The sequence below is a fragment of the Rhinatrema bivittatum genome, chromosome 5 (genome assembly GCF_901001135.1).
Source record: "Rhinatrema bivittatum chromosome 5, aRhiBiv1.1, whole genome shotgun sequence".
In the NCBI taxonomy this organism is placed as follows: domain Eukaryota; kingdom Metazoa; phylum Chordata; class Amphibia; order Gymnophiona; family Rhinatrematidae; genus Rhinatrema; species Rhinatrema bivittatum.
In genome coordinates, this window is record NC_042619.1 from 239,544,096 (window position 1) to 239,563,585 (window position 19,490).

The window sequence follows — 19,490 nt, forward strand, 5'->3', positions numbered from 1 at the left end:
AGATACTAAATTCTGGCGCTAATGTACCTTCTCAACCCTCTTCGTTTAATTGCTGTTGAATCCTGTGTATTCTAATAGAGTTTGAATCAGGTTAGCTTCTATTTATTATTATTTTACACATTGTGCATCATAGTATATATATTATTTTGATCTTGTGTAATTTCACAGAAATCCCAGTTTAGAAGTATCTTCTAAAAAAGTCTTCTGTAACTACACACCCTGGTATGTTCAAATACTTTTGTCTGCTGCAGTTCCTTCCTTTGATTCTGCATTTGCCACCATTCTTACAATGAATTTATTGGGGAACTGTATTGTCTATGAAGATTGTCTGACTAAACCTACTTTTGGGACATTGAATAAAAAAAAAAAAAAAAAAAAAAAAAAGACTCATTTTCTTTTTATCACAGAACAGGTTTACTTGGTGTCACAAATTCTCTACTTGTTTTTAATCAAATTAACTACATTTTGCATGTTCAGTTTTCATGCATAAAGAGAATAAATCTCCACTAAGCCTTCTTTAATCTAACGAAGACGGATTGTTCAACAAATCAATAATCCAGCAGACTTCAAAGCTGTCTCTCTGCTAAGCATACATATATGACATCTATCCTCCAAGATATCTAACAGGTACAGTCTCGACCTATTCTTAAGATCAAAATCGTAGAGCATATAGAAAGACATGGTTTAATGGAACACAACCAACATGGATTTACCCAAGGGAAGTCTTGCCTAAAAAAATCAGCTTAATTTTTTTGAAGGGGTTAATAAACATGTGGATAAAGGTGAACCGGTAGATGTAGTGTATTTGGATTTTCAGAAGGCGTTTGACAAAGTCCCTCATGAGAGGCTTCTAAGAAAACTAAAAAGTCATGGGATAGGAGGCGATGTCCTTTCGTGAATTACAAACTGGTTAAAAGACAGGAAACAGAAAGTAGGAAAAGGGTAAACAGTGGAGTGCCTCAGGGATCTATACTTGGCTGGTGCTTTCCACTTTGTGGTTCAGTTTGGACACAAAGAAGTCTATGGTTGGGCGACCCCAGCGTTGTAAGATTTTGCTCGTTACACGTGGATCCAGACACCATTCGTGGGGATGGAAATGTCGACTGAGATCGTCCGCTAGGACGATTTGTATGCCCGCTAGATAAGTTGCTTGGAGATGCATGGAGTGCTCTAGAGCCCAAGCCCAAATCTGCACCGCTTCCTGGCAGAGCAGATAAAAGCTTGTGCCTCCCTGTTTGTTTATGTACCACATTGCTACTGTGTTGTCTGTTTGTATCAGCACAGTCTTGTTTGAGAGGAAGTCTTTGAAGGCATAGAGGGCATATCGCATTGCTCGAAGTTCTAAGTAGTTTATCTGACACTTCATTTTGAGCGCAGTCCACGTCCCTTGTGTTTGAAGGTTGTTGACATGAGCTCCCCATCCCAAGTTGGAGGCATCTGTGGTCAAGATAACTTGCGGAATTGACTGTTGGAATGGGAGACCAGCTTTCAATGCTGTTTGATTTGTCCACCAGTGGAGGATAGGCATAACTGATGGGTGATTTGAACTGTGTACAACAGTGGTTGGAAAGCTTGTAGCCATTGAGACTTCAAAGTCCATTGAGCTCTTCTCATGGCTAACGTAGCCATAGGGGTAACATGTACTGTCGAGGCCATGTGTCCTAGTAGCACCAGTAGTTGATGGGCAGATGCGAACTGGTTTTGGGTTATAGAGTTCGCCAAACGTGCTAGATTGTTGGCACGGTCCTTTGGAAGAAAAGCTTTCGCTACTGTGGTGTCGAGGTCTGCTCCGATGAATGTGAGGAGTTGAGACGGATCGATGTGGGAGTTTTGATAGTTGATGAGAAATCCCAGGGAGTGCAATAGTATTATTGTGCTTTTTAAGGCAGACAGAGCTCCCTGCCTGGATGGACTTCTGATTAGCCAATCGAAGAGGTATGGAAAAACATGAATGCTGTTTTTTCTTAGATGTGCAGCAATCACTGCTAGACATTTTTTGAGTACTCGAGGAGCAGAGGCAAGTCCAAATGGTAGGACTCGATACAGGTAATGATTTCTTCCCACTATGAATCGCAGATACTTGCGATGTTGTGTGGAAATTGGTATGTGTGCATAAGAGTCTTGAAGATCTAGAGAACAGAGCCAATCTCCCCGTTGAAGCAATGGAAGGATGGTTCCCAGGGATAGCATCCGAAATTTTTCTTTGTGAAGAAATTTGTTGAGATTGTGGAGGTCTAAGATAGGGCGAAGGCCGCCTGTTTTCTTTGGAATTAGGAAATAGCGGGAAAAGAACCCCTTGCCCTGTTGAGACTGGGGCACTGGTTCGATAGCCCTGGCAATCAGCAAAGTAGGGAGTTCTACTTGGAGTTGAGGCGTGATGACCATGCTTGTCCAAAGTGGAATGGGTGGAGAATGCGGGAGTATTGTTTTGAATTTTGGACAGTATCCCCGATATAGTATGGCTAATACCCATTGGTCTTTTGTGATGAGACTCCATTGGTGTTTGAAATGATGAAGTCAACCTCCTACTGGCAAGTGGGGCATAGGGTTGATGGAAAGGCTTCTGTTCTCTTGATTTATTTCAAAAAACCTGCTGCCGGACCAGTTTGTGGTGGGGGTTGGGGTTTTTGCTGTTTTGGCTGGCGAGGACTTCCTCTTTGTGGTGGAAGGTATGGATGCCTTGAAGAAGCAGGTGGGTAATATCTTCTAGGTCTATAGAAGGGTCTCCTGGTGTCCCTTCTGCTTGATTTTCTTAAGGAGGATGGCTAATCTGATGGCAGTTTGGAGAGCTGGCAAAGTGTCTCATGGTGATCTTTTAACAGAGACAGTAGCCTGAATCTTTTCTCCGAAAAGATTGTCTCCAGTACAAGGGAGATCCGCCAATCTTTCCTGGACTTCTTGCCTGAGGTCCGAGGCCTTAAGCCAAGCCCACCTTCTTGCATTAATTGCTGACGCTGATAGGCGAGTTGATGTTTCAAAAGCATTATAAGCTGCCCGTACCTCGTGTTTACCAGATTCCAGCCCCTTTGTAATAAGTGTGTTCAGAGCCAGTTGTTGTTGCTGAGGGAGATCATCGGCAATACCTTGAACTTGTTTCCACAAGTTCCTTTGGTACTGTGTGACATATAAAGCTGGTATGCTCCTTTCCTGGTGGGACAGAAGAGTGAGGTTTCTGTTTTCTGGCTTTTTTCTGAGCTGATTCAACGACTACCAAGTGATGAGGCAGTTGGGGTTTTTGGAAACCTGGAGCATGTTGCACCAGGTATGTGGCATCTGTTCTTCGATTCACCGCTTGTACTGAACAGGGATGTTCCCACATCCTTTGTTGGAGTTCTAAAAGGACTTCATGGATTGGGATTGCCATTACCTCCTTTGGTGCATCCACGAATTGAAGGACTTCTAAGGCCTTGTGTTTTGTGTCCTCCTCAGTCACTAATTCGAAAGGAATTGTGTCTGCCATTTCCTTAATAAAATTTGTAAAGGACAAATCTTCAGGAGGGGACTTTTTCCTCTCTTCTGGTGGAGAAGGCTCGGATTGTAGTTCTTCTGACTCAATATCAGAATAGACATCCTTCCAGGGAGTATACTGAGGATAAGGCGATTCAGGATCCTCTGGTTGTACATGATGCTTTGTTTTGAAAACAGATTTTGATGGAATCTGCTTTGGCAACGTAGGAGGTAATGAAGGCATCGATGGAGAATCGATGGGAATCGATGTCGGGTGTCACCCGATGGACCGGGATGCATTGGCATCGAGGGATCTTTTATTGGCATCGATGTTTTTTTTCGGTATCAGATGACGGTGAAGGCCCGATGGTCCTGGGACTGAATCAGAGTCCCTATCATCTTCTTCCAATGACCTGGGGATCGGAATGGAAGGAATCACTGGTGGATGCGTCGGCATCTATGGAGTCTATGGGTGCATCGGTGGTACCGGCGTCGTAGGTGCCGGAGGAATTATTCCTATCAAGGCGTCGATTTTGTTCAGCAAAGGCTGAAATATCGACGAATCCGATATCGATTCTGGGGTCGGTGTCGGTACCGATGGTATGGAGGGAGGCTGGAAGTTTCGAAAAGCCTTGACAATGGCCTGCTGGACCATGGTAGTCACCTCTTCCCTGGAAACTGGGACTGGGTCCTCTGTCACTGGGGAAGGTAAGACTGGTGCTATTGGCACTTCCATGCCCAAACGAGTCCGGGTACTGGAACCAAAACACCCGACCGTACCCAAGGAACAGAGGCGCTCTCCACTGGGCTCGGTCGTGCACAGAAAGTGCTTTTCTGTACACTTTCCCGGTGCCTGAAGAAATTAGCGCCTACCTTTGGGTAGGCGCTAATTTCTGAAAGCAAAATGTGCGGCTTGGCTGCACATTTTGTTTTCTGAATCGCGCAGGAATACCTAATATGGTCATCATCATGCATTTGCATGTTGCGGGCGCTATTAGGTTCGGGGTGTTGGACGCGCATTTTTGACCCCTTCCTGAATAAGGGGTAATGCTAGTGCATCGAAAACCCGCGTCCAATAGAGGGTTAACAGTGCGCTCCGTCGGAGCGCACTGTACTGTATCAGCCCGTTATATAGGCTCTTAATTACACATTTACACACATGCTGTCTATCTTTTCAGGCTTACATACACAGGCTTTCAATCACACATACATGCTGTCCTTTTCTCTCACACACAGGCTCTCAATCACATACTCACATGCTCCCTCACATAAACCAGCTTTCAATCAGACACATAGTCTCTCACATGTACAAGCTCTCAATCATTCACATACATGCTCTCTCACTCACACACACATACAGGATCTCAAACACACATGCTTGCTCATTCATTCACTCTTCCCCCCTCCCCTGAACTAGCAGCAGCAGCCTCCTCCACTTCTAACCCTAACGGCAGCAGCAACCTACTTCATTTTCAGCCCTCGCAGAGCAATGAGTCCCATCAGCCACGGGGGTTGACTACGTTCTTCGTTTTTCTCCGAGCCGCGCTGCTCATTCCTCAGCTGCGCCTCTCTTTTCTTCGGGCTGACGCTGCCTGCACTAGCATGATCACCACTTCCTCTTCCGGGCTGCAGGGGGGTGGGAAAAAGAAAGCATGCCGGCGTCGCTGCCGTGTTCCGCCCGGGCTTTCAGCGTTTTAAGCCCGGGTCAGCAGGGGACCGGGAAGTGTGGAGACACACTTGCGTGTGCTTGGCGACACACCAGTTGAAAACCACTGCTGTAGAGGGCAGCCTAAGAAAGCGCGCAAAATGCCATTGCAGCCTACCACATGGCACGCAGCAAAAAAAAGCCTCAGAGTGGGGCCTAGCCTAGAGAGGCTGCTCAACCCGCAAGGCTGCCCATGTCCCTTGACCTTCCACGGAGTGGGACGAATGTCGGAATGGCACGCTGAGCACGGAAACTGGGAAAAAGGAGGAAACCCCATGCTACAAAAGCCTCCTTTGTATGTCTCTGTAAATAATTTCTTTTTTTTAAACTTATGAGCTCAGCCTTACCTGGCTGAGTACAGAAATGGTCTCCAGCTGCAGGGGGAAAGGGCATATTCCATCACCACTGTGCTCAGCTTCCTGCACTGCTGCCTTTCAGCCGCTTAAGTCCATGCAGACTGAAAGAAACAGCTACTGGACCAAGGTACACATCTGAGGGACCACAGAAATCACCTTAGGAATTCTCAACTGGGGGATGGACCTTTTGGCACCACCACAGGAGAGCAGGGCAAATGTAATATCCTTAATTCTCCTTTTTTAAAATGAAGTAATCCGTAGTAGGGAGATGCATGTCCACCATCTGCTGGAGACTGAGAATACTGGCAGGCTGTTGTCACTGCAGGAGTATATATACTGAGACGTCGGTTTGCTCTGTCTCCATCTGCTGGTAGAAGTGCATAACCCACTTGTTTTGGATTCATCTGACTGGATGCTAAAAAACAGTTATTAACCAGGTAGACTTGGAGAAAGCCACTATTTATCCTTAAGCATAAATAGCATGTCTACTACTTTGTATCCTGCCAGGTACTAGTCAACTGGATTGGCCATTGTAGGAAACAGGATATTTATTTATTTTATTTAGAACTTTTCTATACCGACTTTCCAATAACAGAATTACTGATCAATTCAGTTTACATTCTGAACAATAACAGTGACAAGTAAATGTCTTACAAGGAACAGGTAGAAGTAACTTGGAAATAAATATATGGGGTTCATAACATAAAAATACATAAAATTACATGATACAGAGCCTAATGTAGGCAGAGGTAGTAAATCATAGACAAAGGGCTGGGTATTGAATTTTGGACTTGATGGACCCTTGGTCTAACCCAGTATGGCAGTTCTTATATACAATACTTAGGTTTAGACCATCTCCACAAGTGAACACTTACAAAGCAAGAAGAGACTGGTTTTCTGTTTGGGCCAAGTAATAATCCTTCGATAGAATTTATTATTTTGCCTAATTGAGCTATTTGCCCCTTAACAGTTGCAAACTACATGGGTGCTTTTAATGAACGTACTATATGCAAATTTTCAAAAAGAAGCTACTTGCATTGTTTCTCTTTGAAAACTAGCAAGTACAAAGCATGCAAGCTGTTTTCCTTCCCTAAGCTAATAGCCTACAGGAAAGTTTTTTTCTCCCCATGCTACAAAGCCTGCACATACTTTTAGCCGCTCTAAGTGTAATTTTTGGACTGTGGTTTATATGAATCTGGACAGTACTTTGTATGTCTAATAGCACTACAGAAATAAGTGGTAAGATTAATATGTCATAAGGACAATCTCAGTATGAGCTTTATACATTACTGCACTGAGCTAATGCTTTCCAGGTACCAGACTAAAACAAATACACCTAATTTTATGCAACACAATTAAGGGGACAATTTTCAAAACTATGAAGATAAGAACATAAGAAATTGCCATGCTGGGTCAGACTAAGGGTCCATCAAGCTCAGCATCCTGTTTCCAACAGAGGCCAAACCAGGCCACAAGAACCTGGCAATTACCCAAACACTAAGAAGATCCCATGCCACTGATGCAATTAATAGCAGTGGCTATTCCCTAAGTAAATTTCATTAATAGCCGTTAATGGACTTCTCCTCCAAGAACTTATCCAAACCTTTTTTGAACCCAGCTACACTAACTTCACTAACCACATCCTCTGGCAACAAATTCCAGAGCTTTATCGTGTGTTGAGTGAAAAATAATTTTCTCCGATTAGTCTTAAATGTGCTACTTACTAACTTCATGGAATGCCCCCTAGTCCTTCTATTATTCAAAAGTGTAAATAACCGAGTCACATCTACTCATTCAAGACCTCTCATGACCTTAAAGACCTCTATCATATCCCCCCTCAGCCGTCTCTTCTCCAAGCTGAACAGCCCTAACCTCTTCAGCCTTTCTTCATAGGGGAGCTGTTCCATCCCCTTTATCATTTTGGTTGCCCTTCTTTGGAAGTCAGTAAGTTCTTTAGCCCATGGACATGGCACCAACTGTCAAAAGGAAAATACATAACGGAGAAAGGGTAGGCAACTGACAGACAAGTTAACACAGGTAAATGCCCTTAGAACAAAATAACTGTCAAGTAACAGGCTCTCGAAACTGCTCAACCTACCTGCAGCATTCCACCAAAAAGGTCACGTTCTCCCCATACGCTTCATCCCAGTCCCATTTCAGAACGAAGTGTGTGTTCAAGGCATGAATTCGCACATTCTCTGGGCGAGGCAATACATTTGCATCTAGAAATCAAACAGGCAAAAGTGCTGGTTAAAAACTGCAAGTAAGAAAACCCTTTTTTAAAATTTTTTTTTAAATTGCCTTCCTTTCATGGATTTTCCTTAACTTCCTTATGCATCTATTATCTCCTATGTTGTAATTTTCCCAGTCTTCACAATAAAACATGCTAATAGACATGTGCTATGACGAAGAGAGAGAGAGAGAGAGAGAAAAGCTTCCCTTTTAAGCTCAGCACGGATTTATGGCACTGCACAAAGAAAATCGCAGACTGGTTCAAGTTCAGAGTTACTTCAGTTTCCATTTCCAATGACTCATTACAGTATAGCTGGCAGTTTTTCCTTCTAATTAAGGGCAAATTTTTCTTAATTTTGTTTCTAGCAAAATCAGTGATAGGTGGTAGATAGGTTACATTTTCAAACCATTTACACATGTAAAATTTAACATTACGTGCATAAATAGCATTTTGCAAAATCCCGAAGTATGCACGCACTAGCAATGTCACAACGGAAATGAGAAATAAAAAAGGGCAGTTTAGGATGCGGTTTGGGAGTTTGCGCACAAGTTGTGATTTTGTAAGCGGGATATGCACATACCTTACCAAACTTGTTGGTGCGCTTTAACACCTAATTAAGCTATGGAAGTGAAATTGCACTTGGTTTGTCTGCAGTTTTTGGGTGGGAGTTCTGGGTTAAATGGTGGTGGTGGGGAATTAGGCTCTGGGTGAACTGGTGGAGGTTTCCGAGAACCGAGGATTCCAAGTACATGCACAAGTATTTTCATAAGCGGAGTATCTGCATTCTTTATAACATGCACGTCACACTGTACAATAGGGTTTTTGTGCACACACATTACAATTATAAAATTGTAAAAATTATAAAATAGGTAAAGTATGTGGTTTACTGTATTACAAAAGTGTGCATACTGTAACATACTTTTGGGACAGAGATATGCTGTATTTATATAAACGGCGAGGCTCCCACCACACGTTTAACATACACTGCTGTAACTTTAGACATGCTGATTTACATAGACTATTGAAAATTACCACTTGAATGTGAAGTTCTGGGTTCATTCATAGAAAAGGTATAGCACAGGCCGAGGGAATGCAGCTTTCCTCAGCCTGCCATACTAACATCTCTCAACTCTGCTCGGGGGGGGGGGGGGGGGGGGGGGGGGGGGGGGGGGGAACGGACCAGAGTGAAAAGATGATTCCATTGTCCACACTCATTCATCCTTTGGTCTCTGTGAAGGGTTACAGATAACGTAAATTGTGTGATGGTGTATTTTTCTATTATATAGGTAGAGCACGGGTAACCCATTTTATGAAGGCCACCAAGAAGGCAAGTCATCAGGGTAAAGTGGTGTATCTGAAAGCTGCCCCTCTCAGAGAGCCCACACATACATGCACATTTTACCTGCTGTAGAATGTGCTGATGAAAAAATACCAGAGACCTAAAAAATGAACCAGGCTTTGAAGAAGAAGATAAGAAAACTAGCATGACCTAGTTTTGCAAGCAACACACACATCAGCAGAATCCAGTCGAAACGTAAACAAGTAAGCCACAGGATGAGCATGAGATAACGAGATAACAGATAAGGGTATCTGTGAAGATAACAGATCTGTGAAGATAACAGATAAGGGTATCTGTGAAGAAAGTTTGTGCATATGAAGTAAGATAAGATAAAACAGGAACAAAGAGCAGCTGCATTAGCAGCAAGATTAACTGAAATCTTGTGGTTTAGAACAAATATAGAAGTCATCAATTAACTTACAGAAAAAGATGTATATAAAGAGAGCCTGCAAAAAGAAAAAATTAAGCAAACGTTCCAGACCTAGATGTGCTATGTACATTATGTGAGTATATTATGCTTTTGGTTCCTGCGTATACCTTTGATGATACGCAGTGTATTAAAGAATAACTAATAAATAAGTACTGATTAAGAAAACAACTTTCGGAGTCGTGCTTGTGACAGAAAAATAAAACAATCTGGCGACCGCGGCAGGACCGCGTTTTGGCTTTAAAATTTTTTTTGATGAACAACTCTGGTCATTTAAATTGTCAGTGTTATGCATTTAAAGTGTCAGAATTGTGAAAAGTAGAAGATTCACGTTCTTGGTGATTTCCTTGACTCGGAGTGATCAACCGTGGTCAAGGAGTAGTCAGTTTAAAGCCAAGTCCTGTGTGAATCTTGATGAAAAGCGCGCAAAGGGTTTAGATTCACGTTCTTGGTGTAAAAGGAAAGCCAAGTCCTGTGTGAATCTTGGAAAAACGGGTACCCAGGGTTAAAATACTGCAGAAAAGATTGAAGTGATATTTTTCTTGTACTTATTGTGTGGTTTGATACTAGCGTGTATATATTTTTGTTCCTATTTTGCATTGGTTATTATATTCAGTTACTGGTGCGTAGAATAAGTAGACGGAACACGGATACAGATGAATATGCTTAGAATTGTTTTTGATGCTTAAGAACTGTAAGAACTGTACCTTTTAATACTTAGAACTGTATACTTTAGTGCTTAGAACTGTATATGCTTAGAATTATATATTTTAGTACTTAGAACTGTATACCTTTAATACCTAGGATTATTAAGATTGTATATCAATAGACATATTATTTTACTCTTACCTTATTCTCGCCTACCTCACTCCTAACATTTGGCGACGAGGGTAGGGATGGCTTTATTTAAAAAGGCTTTATTTAGAAAGAAAGCAAAGCAGCCATCCGAACCTGTTACTCCTGTGGATGTTAAAATCCCAGGATGGGAAAAAACTCCCTATTCTGTGCTGGCACAGGAATGGGCAATGAATATGGGATTGGCAGAAGCATGGGATGTAGGTAGCGAGCCTGTAAATATTGTAGACAAATTACAAGAGGTCCCAGTAAAAAAAGGGAAGGAATTGGAGGCAGTAGGAAGACATGGCTGGCTTTTATTGACAGGATATAGAAACTGTCACGAAGAAAAGCACAGTTTGCAATTGAAATTAGCTGCACTAGAAAAGGAAATGGATGGTCTGCAAAAAGACAACATTATGTTGCGATGCCACTTAGAAACAGTTTCCCAGAAAGCAGACCATTATCAATCAGTGGCAGAACGAGCGGCTGTGCGGCTGGCACAGCATAAATATCGAAAGCGTAGACAAGTGAATAAAATGAAAAATGAATGGAATCCCGAAACATGGGACGGGAATATTTGGGATTCCACAGATACAGACAGTGCAGAGGAGGCAGAAGTAGAATCCCCGTCAAAAATAAATACTGTCGAACAAGCATGCCCTATTGTTCGGCAAGCGGTAGAACAGGAGGCTACCCAAGTGTTAGAAGATTTCACACAGCAAGATAGAATGGAGCATGAATTTCCCGCTATACAGACACAGAAAGTTAGTGACCAGCCTTTAAAGGCAGCTGGATATCAGCCTACAGGGAACTCCGCTAGGATTGATATCAAGAACAGAGTCCATATAGAATTAGATTCCCCAGCCCGTGAACAGATTAATAACACATTTGGAGCCTGTGGCTATCAGCATAATGACCCAGCCTCTTTAAAACCTTTAGACAAGTGTTTAAGAATAATTGAGGGACAGAATGAAAATTGTCATGAGACAACAGCAGATAGGGTAGATGCCCCAGTGGCACACAATACCCCAGTAACACACAATACCAGGTTTGGGAAAAGGGGAGTGCCTGGCAACACTCCCATTACATTTTATTGCCCCTATCATTCCTTTCTTTGCAGTAGTAGAACACTTTTTTGTTCTGTCACTCTTACACAAATATGTCATGATTATGTATCCCATTCTGTGTGTATTTAACTTTAGCATTATGTGACAACAGAAGGTGTCGTTTGTTAGGAAGTACAAGGACACTAAACTAGAATTAAAAGCAGCAACTAAGAAAAAGCACTTTTTGGAGCAGCAGTATGTGGGAAGAATCCATGGTATTCTAATGCCTTAGCAGACAAATTCTTTTGGTGATATAGAAAATAAGATTTTTAAGTATATCCATGCCACAATGCTCAAAAAATGAGCACAGCTTTGATATGACTATTGTTAAGATTGGCTAAAAACTGGAGAAAACAAATATTTTTTTTCCCTGCCCATTTGGCAAAAGATATATAACGCTATGAGCAGTGTAAGACTGATTTAAGTGAGACTTAGAAATCCTTTGGGAACAACATAAAACCAAATCCTCCTCTGATTAATATAAACACCACTGCGAACAGAGGAGCAAATGATCCAGAAGAGGGGGGAGTGAAAATCCGCCATTGCATACATCTGTAACAGGATGTTGAAGGGAGGCTTATATTTAGTTAGAAGTTTTGTGGCATTTGTTATTGAGAAAAGGACATACAGGAAAAAATTGTCATAAACCCCTGGATTTTACTTTCAGTATTTACCTTCCCTTCCTGGCAGGCCCCTATGTGGCCTCAGCTGATAACCTAAGCTGATAACCTAATGAAAAGCTTGTAATATTTTAATTGTGCAACTATAGATTTAGCTAAAACAGAAGCAGGGAGAGACTAAACTTGTTTTTCTCTCCCATCTAGTGATTTTTAACCTTAACGGTGCTGCTCAGTTACTTATAGCTAGCCGTTTAAAACTTTGTAATGTGATTTAAAAGATTACAATTAACCTCTCTTTGTATGTGAGATTGTTCTTTTACAGATTTACAAGAATAAAAGCTGTCGTACAGGAAGCTGAGGGTTGTTCTCTCTCCTAGATTTTGGTTTTCTTTTTCTGAACAGATCTGTTTTAAAAATTCTGATTTTTGCTTAATTTTGGATCCAAAGATTTTTGTTTTTACTTTTAAAAGGCCTACTTTTTGAACTTTAATGTTCGATAATTGTTTTCTGTCTGTGGTTCTCTGTCATTATGTGTTTTGTTTGTGTGTCATTGTGTGTAGATGAAGACAGAGTTTACTGACTAGAAAAGTGCACTGAATACACAATAGCTTCTGACGTCATTTAAGTAAAGCAGTCACTGCTAAAGTTTTATTGACAAAATGTTTTAATAATGTTTTAGAGTATATTATGCTAAAGGGTGACTTTTTGATTACTTGCCAGTACAGTTTTATCCAAGGGAACGGAATGTATTTGTCTTCCCTACTATGAAAACACAATTCTGAGTCGGCACGGCCGCAGCTTGTATAGGAGAACTGTCTCCAATACAAGCTCCAGTCAAGGCCTCAGCGATGAGGGCAGAGATATCATTGTAGCTCAGAATTTCTGCTAACGGACTTTATGCTCCAAGGTTAAAAACTAAAATTGATATTATTCCACAGTGGCTCCTAAGGCAAAGAAGAAAGCTGTCCCTGTTAAGACCAGGGCCAAGTTAGAGTGCCTTGTAGTAGTGCCTCCTTGAGGCTTAACAGAAATATGAAATAATTTGACTGTAATCATTCTTATAATGATTTTGTTGTATAGATTTTATTTTCCAGAACGACAGCCTTCCTGCCATGAAAAAAGTGAGACTAATAATTTCATTTTTTCCAGATTTTTCCAGGTTATTTTCTTTTCCACTTTTAAACAGAATTCTGATTTTTGTTTTACCCTGGCCAATTCAAACATTTTCCAGTTTTTTTTTTGGTTTCACTTTACCTTTTGATTTGATTTTTGAGCTCACAATATGTGTTATTTGTTGTTTTGTCTTTTGTGCAATGAATAGATGTGTGACAGTTTGAATGAAAGGATGTCTAAGCAAAATGTTTGACAACATCAGAAGTGTTGCGATACTTCTTTGCATGGCATGCAACCATGCATCTGTCTGCCACTGCATTATTAGCTGGCATACAAAGTAATAATTGGAACCAGAATCTCTATGCTTTAGCTGTACAGATAATTCATAACTGTTTAGTCTGTTCTACTCATATAGCTCGTCGAGGTCCAGCTGTGAGTCCTGGCAGCTTACCCATTCCCCAGGGACCAGGTTTGGAATGGCACATTGATTACACTGATATGATTGAAGCAGTTAAAGGAAAACGGTGATCAAGTACTACGAAAGAATTACACACACAAGACTTGGAAGGATCCGATCTACGTTGGACCGTTTACTATCAAAGAACTCAGTCACACGGCTGTTAAGCTAACGGGACATTCCACTTGGGTACATTTGTCGGACATACGGACATTTAATCCGATACTATAATTGGACTGTTGCATTATTTTTTTTTAAGTGAACTGACGAATGCAGAAATGAAAATGTTATGTTTACTAACCTGTTTATATGTACTAATGTATACATGGCCACTTGTTACACCTTTCCCTCTCCAACAGGCCCCTTTCTCAGGATTAACAAATTTGTGGGTACAGACAATACATGAATTAGTAAAGACTCTTCCAGCAAATATTACGGATTGTATCGTCTGCACTCCACATCAAAAAGCCCATTCACATGTCCCAGCCATTTCCTTTCCAGTTCCATTACACCATATTTTAGGATTTAAAGACAATGGAAAACATAATATGATCATAGATCCATTAGCAGGACAAACATGGACACAATATTTGGGTAATGCCAAACCTCCTCCACTTACAGCCGATCTACCAAAAATTGGTTTTCTTTGCCTTAGTAATGTTACTTCCCCGAACCCTATTCCTTGCAACTATACTTACTCCACATATAATACAACATGGATTATTCGTAAGGGAACCATATTACCTAGCACGCCTTTCACTGACATTGTAATAAGATGTAATTGCACATTTTCACATATTACTGCATCTCCTCCACCAGGTTGCCTCCCATGTATAGCAAATCTGTCCAAGATTGTACATGTAGCCACCGACACCCAATACATACGCATTTTTAATTCCACATACACTGTCTGTCCACGTCTGTGTGACCTCTTCAACATAGCAGACAATAACTGTTCATCTGAAAATGACTTATCTTTGGTTCCTTGTAGTGTATTAGGAAAATATAAATCTCCTTTTGTTTATGGTCCTTATGACAATAGCAATGATACCGTAATACAAAACTTTGCGAATCTTTATGTTGGACATTATTGGTTGTGTGATGGAATAGTCTTCCTCAAACTCCCTACATACTATGAATTTTGTGTGTTAGTTACATTTAACTATTTTTCTTGAATTATTCCATTAAATCACCCTATGCATACCCGCTCCCGAAGGAGTGTTCCCTCAGCTGTCCCTGAAGATCAAGCAATCCAACTCTCGTTGGCTTATATTAACTCCACCTATCCTTTAACTAAAACTAGATTAGATGCATTAAGCTATACCTCATGGTTACCATTTGCCCAACCTGCAGTTGCAGCTGAATTGGGAATGGCTATTCGGCGACTACAATCTGTCCTCCATGTAGTCACGCATGAATTAGAGATCGCCCTCAAAGCCCTTCAAGACACAGTAGACGAATTAACTATGGTTTCTACATATAATCGACACGGTCTGGACTATATATTGGCTGCCCAAGGCGGATTGTGTACATTACTTAATAGCTCTGAATGTTGTACAGTAGTGGTCAATCGTTCTCATATAGTTTACAACGCAATGCAAAAGATACAAGAACTAGCTAGACTTCAAGTTGGCGATTTTGAGGGAGGAATCTCAGTAACTTGGTGGGATTCCATAACTTCCTGGTTTTCTAATTTATCTAGTCACTTGAAGGGGATAGTAGGAGTTTTGTTCGGATTACTAGTTTTAGGCATAATATTATGTTTTTGTATTCCATGTATTTGTTCAGTATTGCAATATTGTCGACCAAAGATGCCAACGCCAAAATCAGTAACCAATATGATAGCGTATAGCAATATAAACTTGAGGACTGCTAGAATGCTCCAAACCACAACCAGTACAGATGATAGATGGGAATTGGAAAGTGAGAATAGTTAAAAAGGGAGGTCTCAGGGTAAGTGTCCACAGATATAAAGAAGAAACTCTAGTCTCTATGCTGTTCCCCTGTGTGAAGAATTGAAAGACCAGTATGAGCCAAGAGTCAACCTGGCTCAAGGGAGGATTGTAGAATGTGCTGATGAAAAAATACCAGAGACCTCAAAAATGAACCAGGCTTTGAAGAAGATAAGAAAACTAGCATGACCTAGTTTTGCAAGCAACACACACATCAGCAGAATCCAGTCGAAACGTAAACAAGTAAGCCACAGGATGAGCATGAGAACGAGATAACAGATAAGGGTATCTGTGAAGATAACAGATCTGTGAAGATAACAGATAAGGGTATCTGTGAAGAAAGTTTGTGCATATGAAGTAAGATAAGATAAAACAGGAACAAAGATGTAATTTTCTGTTCCTTGTTCTGTGTAAACCGAAGTGGTATGCACAAGTGCATGAACTCCGGTATATAAAAGCCTTTAAAATAAATAAATAAAGAGCAGCTGCATTAGCAGCAAGATTAACTGAAATCTTGTGGTTTAGAACAAATATAGAAGTCATCAATTAACTTACAGAAAAAGATGTATATAAAGAGAGCCTGCAAAAAGAAAAAATTAAGCAAACGTTCCAGACCTAGATGTGCTATGTACATTATGTGAGTATATTATGCTTTTGCTTCCTGCGTATACCTTTGATGATACGCAGTGTATTAAAGAATAACTAATAAATAAGTAACTGATTAAGAAAACAACTTTCGGAGTCGTGCTTGTGACAGAAAAATAAAACACTGAATTAAAAAGGAGGGTTTAGGTCAGCGCACATGCGTAACCTTTTCAGAACTACATGCTGTTTCCCTCCTCTCGGCTGCCTGCACAAAAGAGCAGGTTCATGTTATGCAAGTGGTTTTCATGCCTATGCTTTACCCAAATTTTCAAAGGGAAAGTATCTATCTACTATCCCCCGAAAATCTTGATAAAGCACACATGTAATTTGCAGGCTAACTGAAAACTTGTCTCCTAAAGGACTTTTTCAGATGTGAAGGACATTTGTTCACTCTTGTCCCTAAGCTCGATTCGGTGACCAAGAAGTGCTATAGAAGGCTCTGTATCTCTGTGCCATCCACTTAGTCATCCAGCCTCCAAGGATTCTAGAAAGTCATTTCAGAAATTATTACAATTCTCATTAAATACAAATGTGGAGGTTTTTTGCCCCTTATTATGCATCTGGCTTCTCCTTCTGCCATTAGGTTCCTCTGAAGCTTTACATGTGCTACCAAAGAAACTGCATCCCTCCCAGGATATGGTAAGCCTCCAGTGACAAATAACCAACTCCTCTTCAAGGCAGCTCCTGGTATGAGTTTTAATGATTTCAAGGTTGATTTTAAGTAGTGGGTCATACACACATCAGCTGTACAATTTATGTAAGGTTCTGATTTTCCATTGTTAGTCTTGCCCACTTACAAGTTTATTGGGTGCCCAAGATGAATGAAGGCAGACGCATCATTGGTCAAAACATTTTTTTTTTTTTTAACAAGGTATCACAAATAATTGAAATGCATTTCATTGTTTAATGCACACATCCCCTGACCCTATAGCATAGGTATAATAATAAAAACCAAAAGGTCATCCGATGATCCATTAGATCCATCCTCCAGAGTCCAGAACTCTTACACAAAATGCTTTTCTGAGACACATGATGAGCAATGAGTTTTTATTTTTTACTTCTCTAGTCCAATAATTCCCCAACTCTTTTTCATTCATGATTCAACAAGCTTTTATAAATTCAGGGAGCCACTCAAAAATTAAAAAAAACAAACCCCCCACTCCAGAATAGTTTTTGACAGTCTTCCCCATTATAGTATTAAGTTGAGAATGTGGTAAAACCACTGTACAATTCAAAGATTTGCAGAGGATGCCACAGCCATTATCCTGTGATCACACCTTCTAGAACTCACTTTTCAATCCCAACCAGCTCCTGCCTTCATTCCTGCTGCAGCACTGGATCCCACAATCCATCCCCTCTCACTACTATCTGCATGCACTGTTCACACATCTACCCAGCACCACCATTTGCACGGCCACTACCTCTCCTCTCTGCAAAGTACTTTGCATGAAAGCCTTGGTTGACCAGAGTTACTAAATTGCCAATTTCAACCATGGGAGTGCCAATGAGTCTCAGGTTGCACTGCAACTCAGTTCCAGATACTCTGCCCTCACTTACCACACAAAACAGACAGCCTCTCACACACAAAACGTTTCCAATACGTTAGCTACAAACACCACACTTAATAAGCAGAGTCACTAATAGCAAAAAGAAGTCCACCATTCCTACTTAATGTCACCCTTACACATATGCCTCAGGTACAAAGATTGTGAGCCCTCTGGGGATAGGGAAATACCTACAGTACCTGAATGTAATCTACTTTGATGTGCTCTTTGAAAGTGGAATATAAAAAAATATATAAACATGCACCCACTCAAGCTTTTCAATCTTTCTCAAGCCTTCACATTTTTATCTGGCTCCTCCACTAGTTACCAATGACTTGGGATTTATTTGGTGTCTCAAAAAGCCGACTCATTCAAAATCACATCTTACTGCATCCACTATTTATATCTTAAATCCTTTTCTAATCAACATTAAATGGGTAAAAATACCTTTGGCAAACAAGAGGCAGGGTCAGGGGAGGGAGAGCATGTGTAGGAACTATCATTTTGAAAGCATGTGCAAAAGTACCTGCAGCTGGCCAAATTTTCAAAAGAAAACTCCATGGAGAGAATCCTTTCAAAAATATGCTTGCAGTCCCACGGTACAAAGTACCCAATTTAAAAACTGCCTTCTTACTGATTAACTTAAATCAAAATTCAGAATCATATTTTAATGCTAACGTGGTATCTTTCTTAAATAGGCTACATAAGAGACTGTTTTATTTATTTTATTTAAAATCTTTTCTATACCATTATGTACCATCACAACGGTTTACAGTAAGCACAAATACTAATGAGTAGTATGTTATCAAAAGTTATACAACTATAGAAAGTGTCCTCAGGGTTCCAGTTACAGAAAATTTCAATACAAAGACTATTTGATGATTAATCTCATGTTTAGTCCATTTGTTACATGTATCCTTGATAATTTACATGTCGCTCTTTCTTGTTCTTTATCTAACGTTAAAAGTGCATCTTAAAATAAAATCATATAGGGGTAGATTTTTAAAGTTATGCACTGGTGTAGATTTGTTCGTGCAACCCGGCGTGAACAAATCTACACCCGATTTTATAACATGTGCGCGCTGCCACGCGCACATGTTATAAAATCCAGGGTCGGCGCGCGCACAGGGGGATGCACAATTGTGCAACCTGTGCGCGCCGAGCCGCCTGCCTCCGTTCCCTCTGTGGCCGCTCCGAAATCGGAGTGGCCTCGGAGGGAACTTTTTTTCCGGTCCCCCCCCCCCCACCTAAACCACCCCCCAGCCCCAACTAAATCCCCCCCTACCTTTGTTAAGAAAGTTATGCCTGCCCGAGGCAGGCATAACTTTCCCCAAAACATTCAACCCCAACTTTCCCCAAAACATTCAACCATTAACAATACCATTTGTACATAGTATTTAATTAATTTAATTTGTATTTTGTCTAACCAGTTATTCTTTCCTATCTCTTCCTTCTTCTCCAAGTTCTGTGACCCTTGTTAATTGTAACTGTTTCCTTCGATCACCACAGTTTTAGTTTGATGTATTTAATGCACCCCGTTTCATGTAAACCAGCAAGATATGTCCTCATGATTGCCGGTATATAAAAACCTTAAATAAATAAATAAAATAAATAAAACCTTTAAAAAAACCTTAAATAAATAAATAAATAAATAACTTGAGTGCGCAATTCCCCGGACCGGGGGCTGGTTCGGAGGCCTCGGCCACGCC

General features: G+C 40.7%; 1 protein-coding gene across 2 annotated transcripts in view; it reads right to left on the reverse strand.

The window, feature by feature from the left end:
- IFNAR1 (interferon alpha and beta receptor subunit 1) overlaps positions 1-19,490 on the reverse strand; it is a 114,897-nt gene that overhangs the window by 31,197 nt on the left and 64,210 nt on the right. For both annotated transcript variants that reach the window (XM_029603558.1, XM_029603557.1), the window contains one exon: positions 7,607-7,730. In XM_029603558.1, the coding sequence (XP_029459418.1) occupies positions 7,607-7,730 (124 nt within the window). The remainder of the gene's footprint in view (positions 1-7,606; positions 7,731-19,490) is intronic.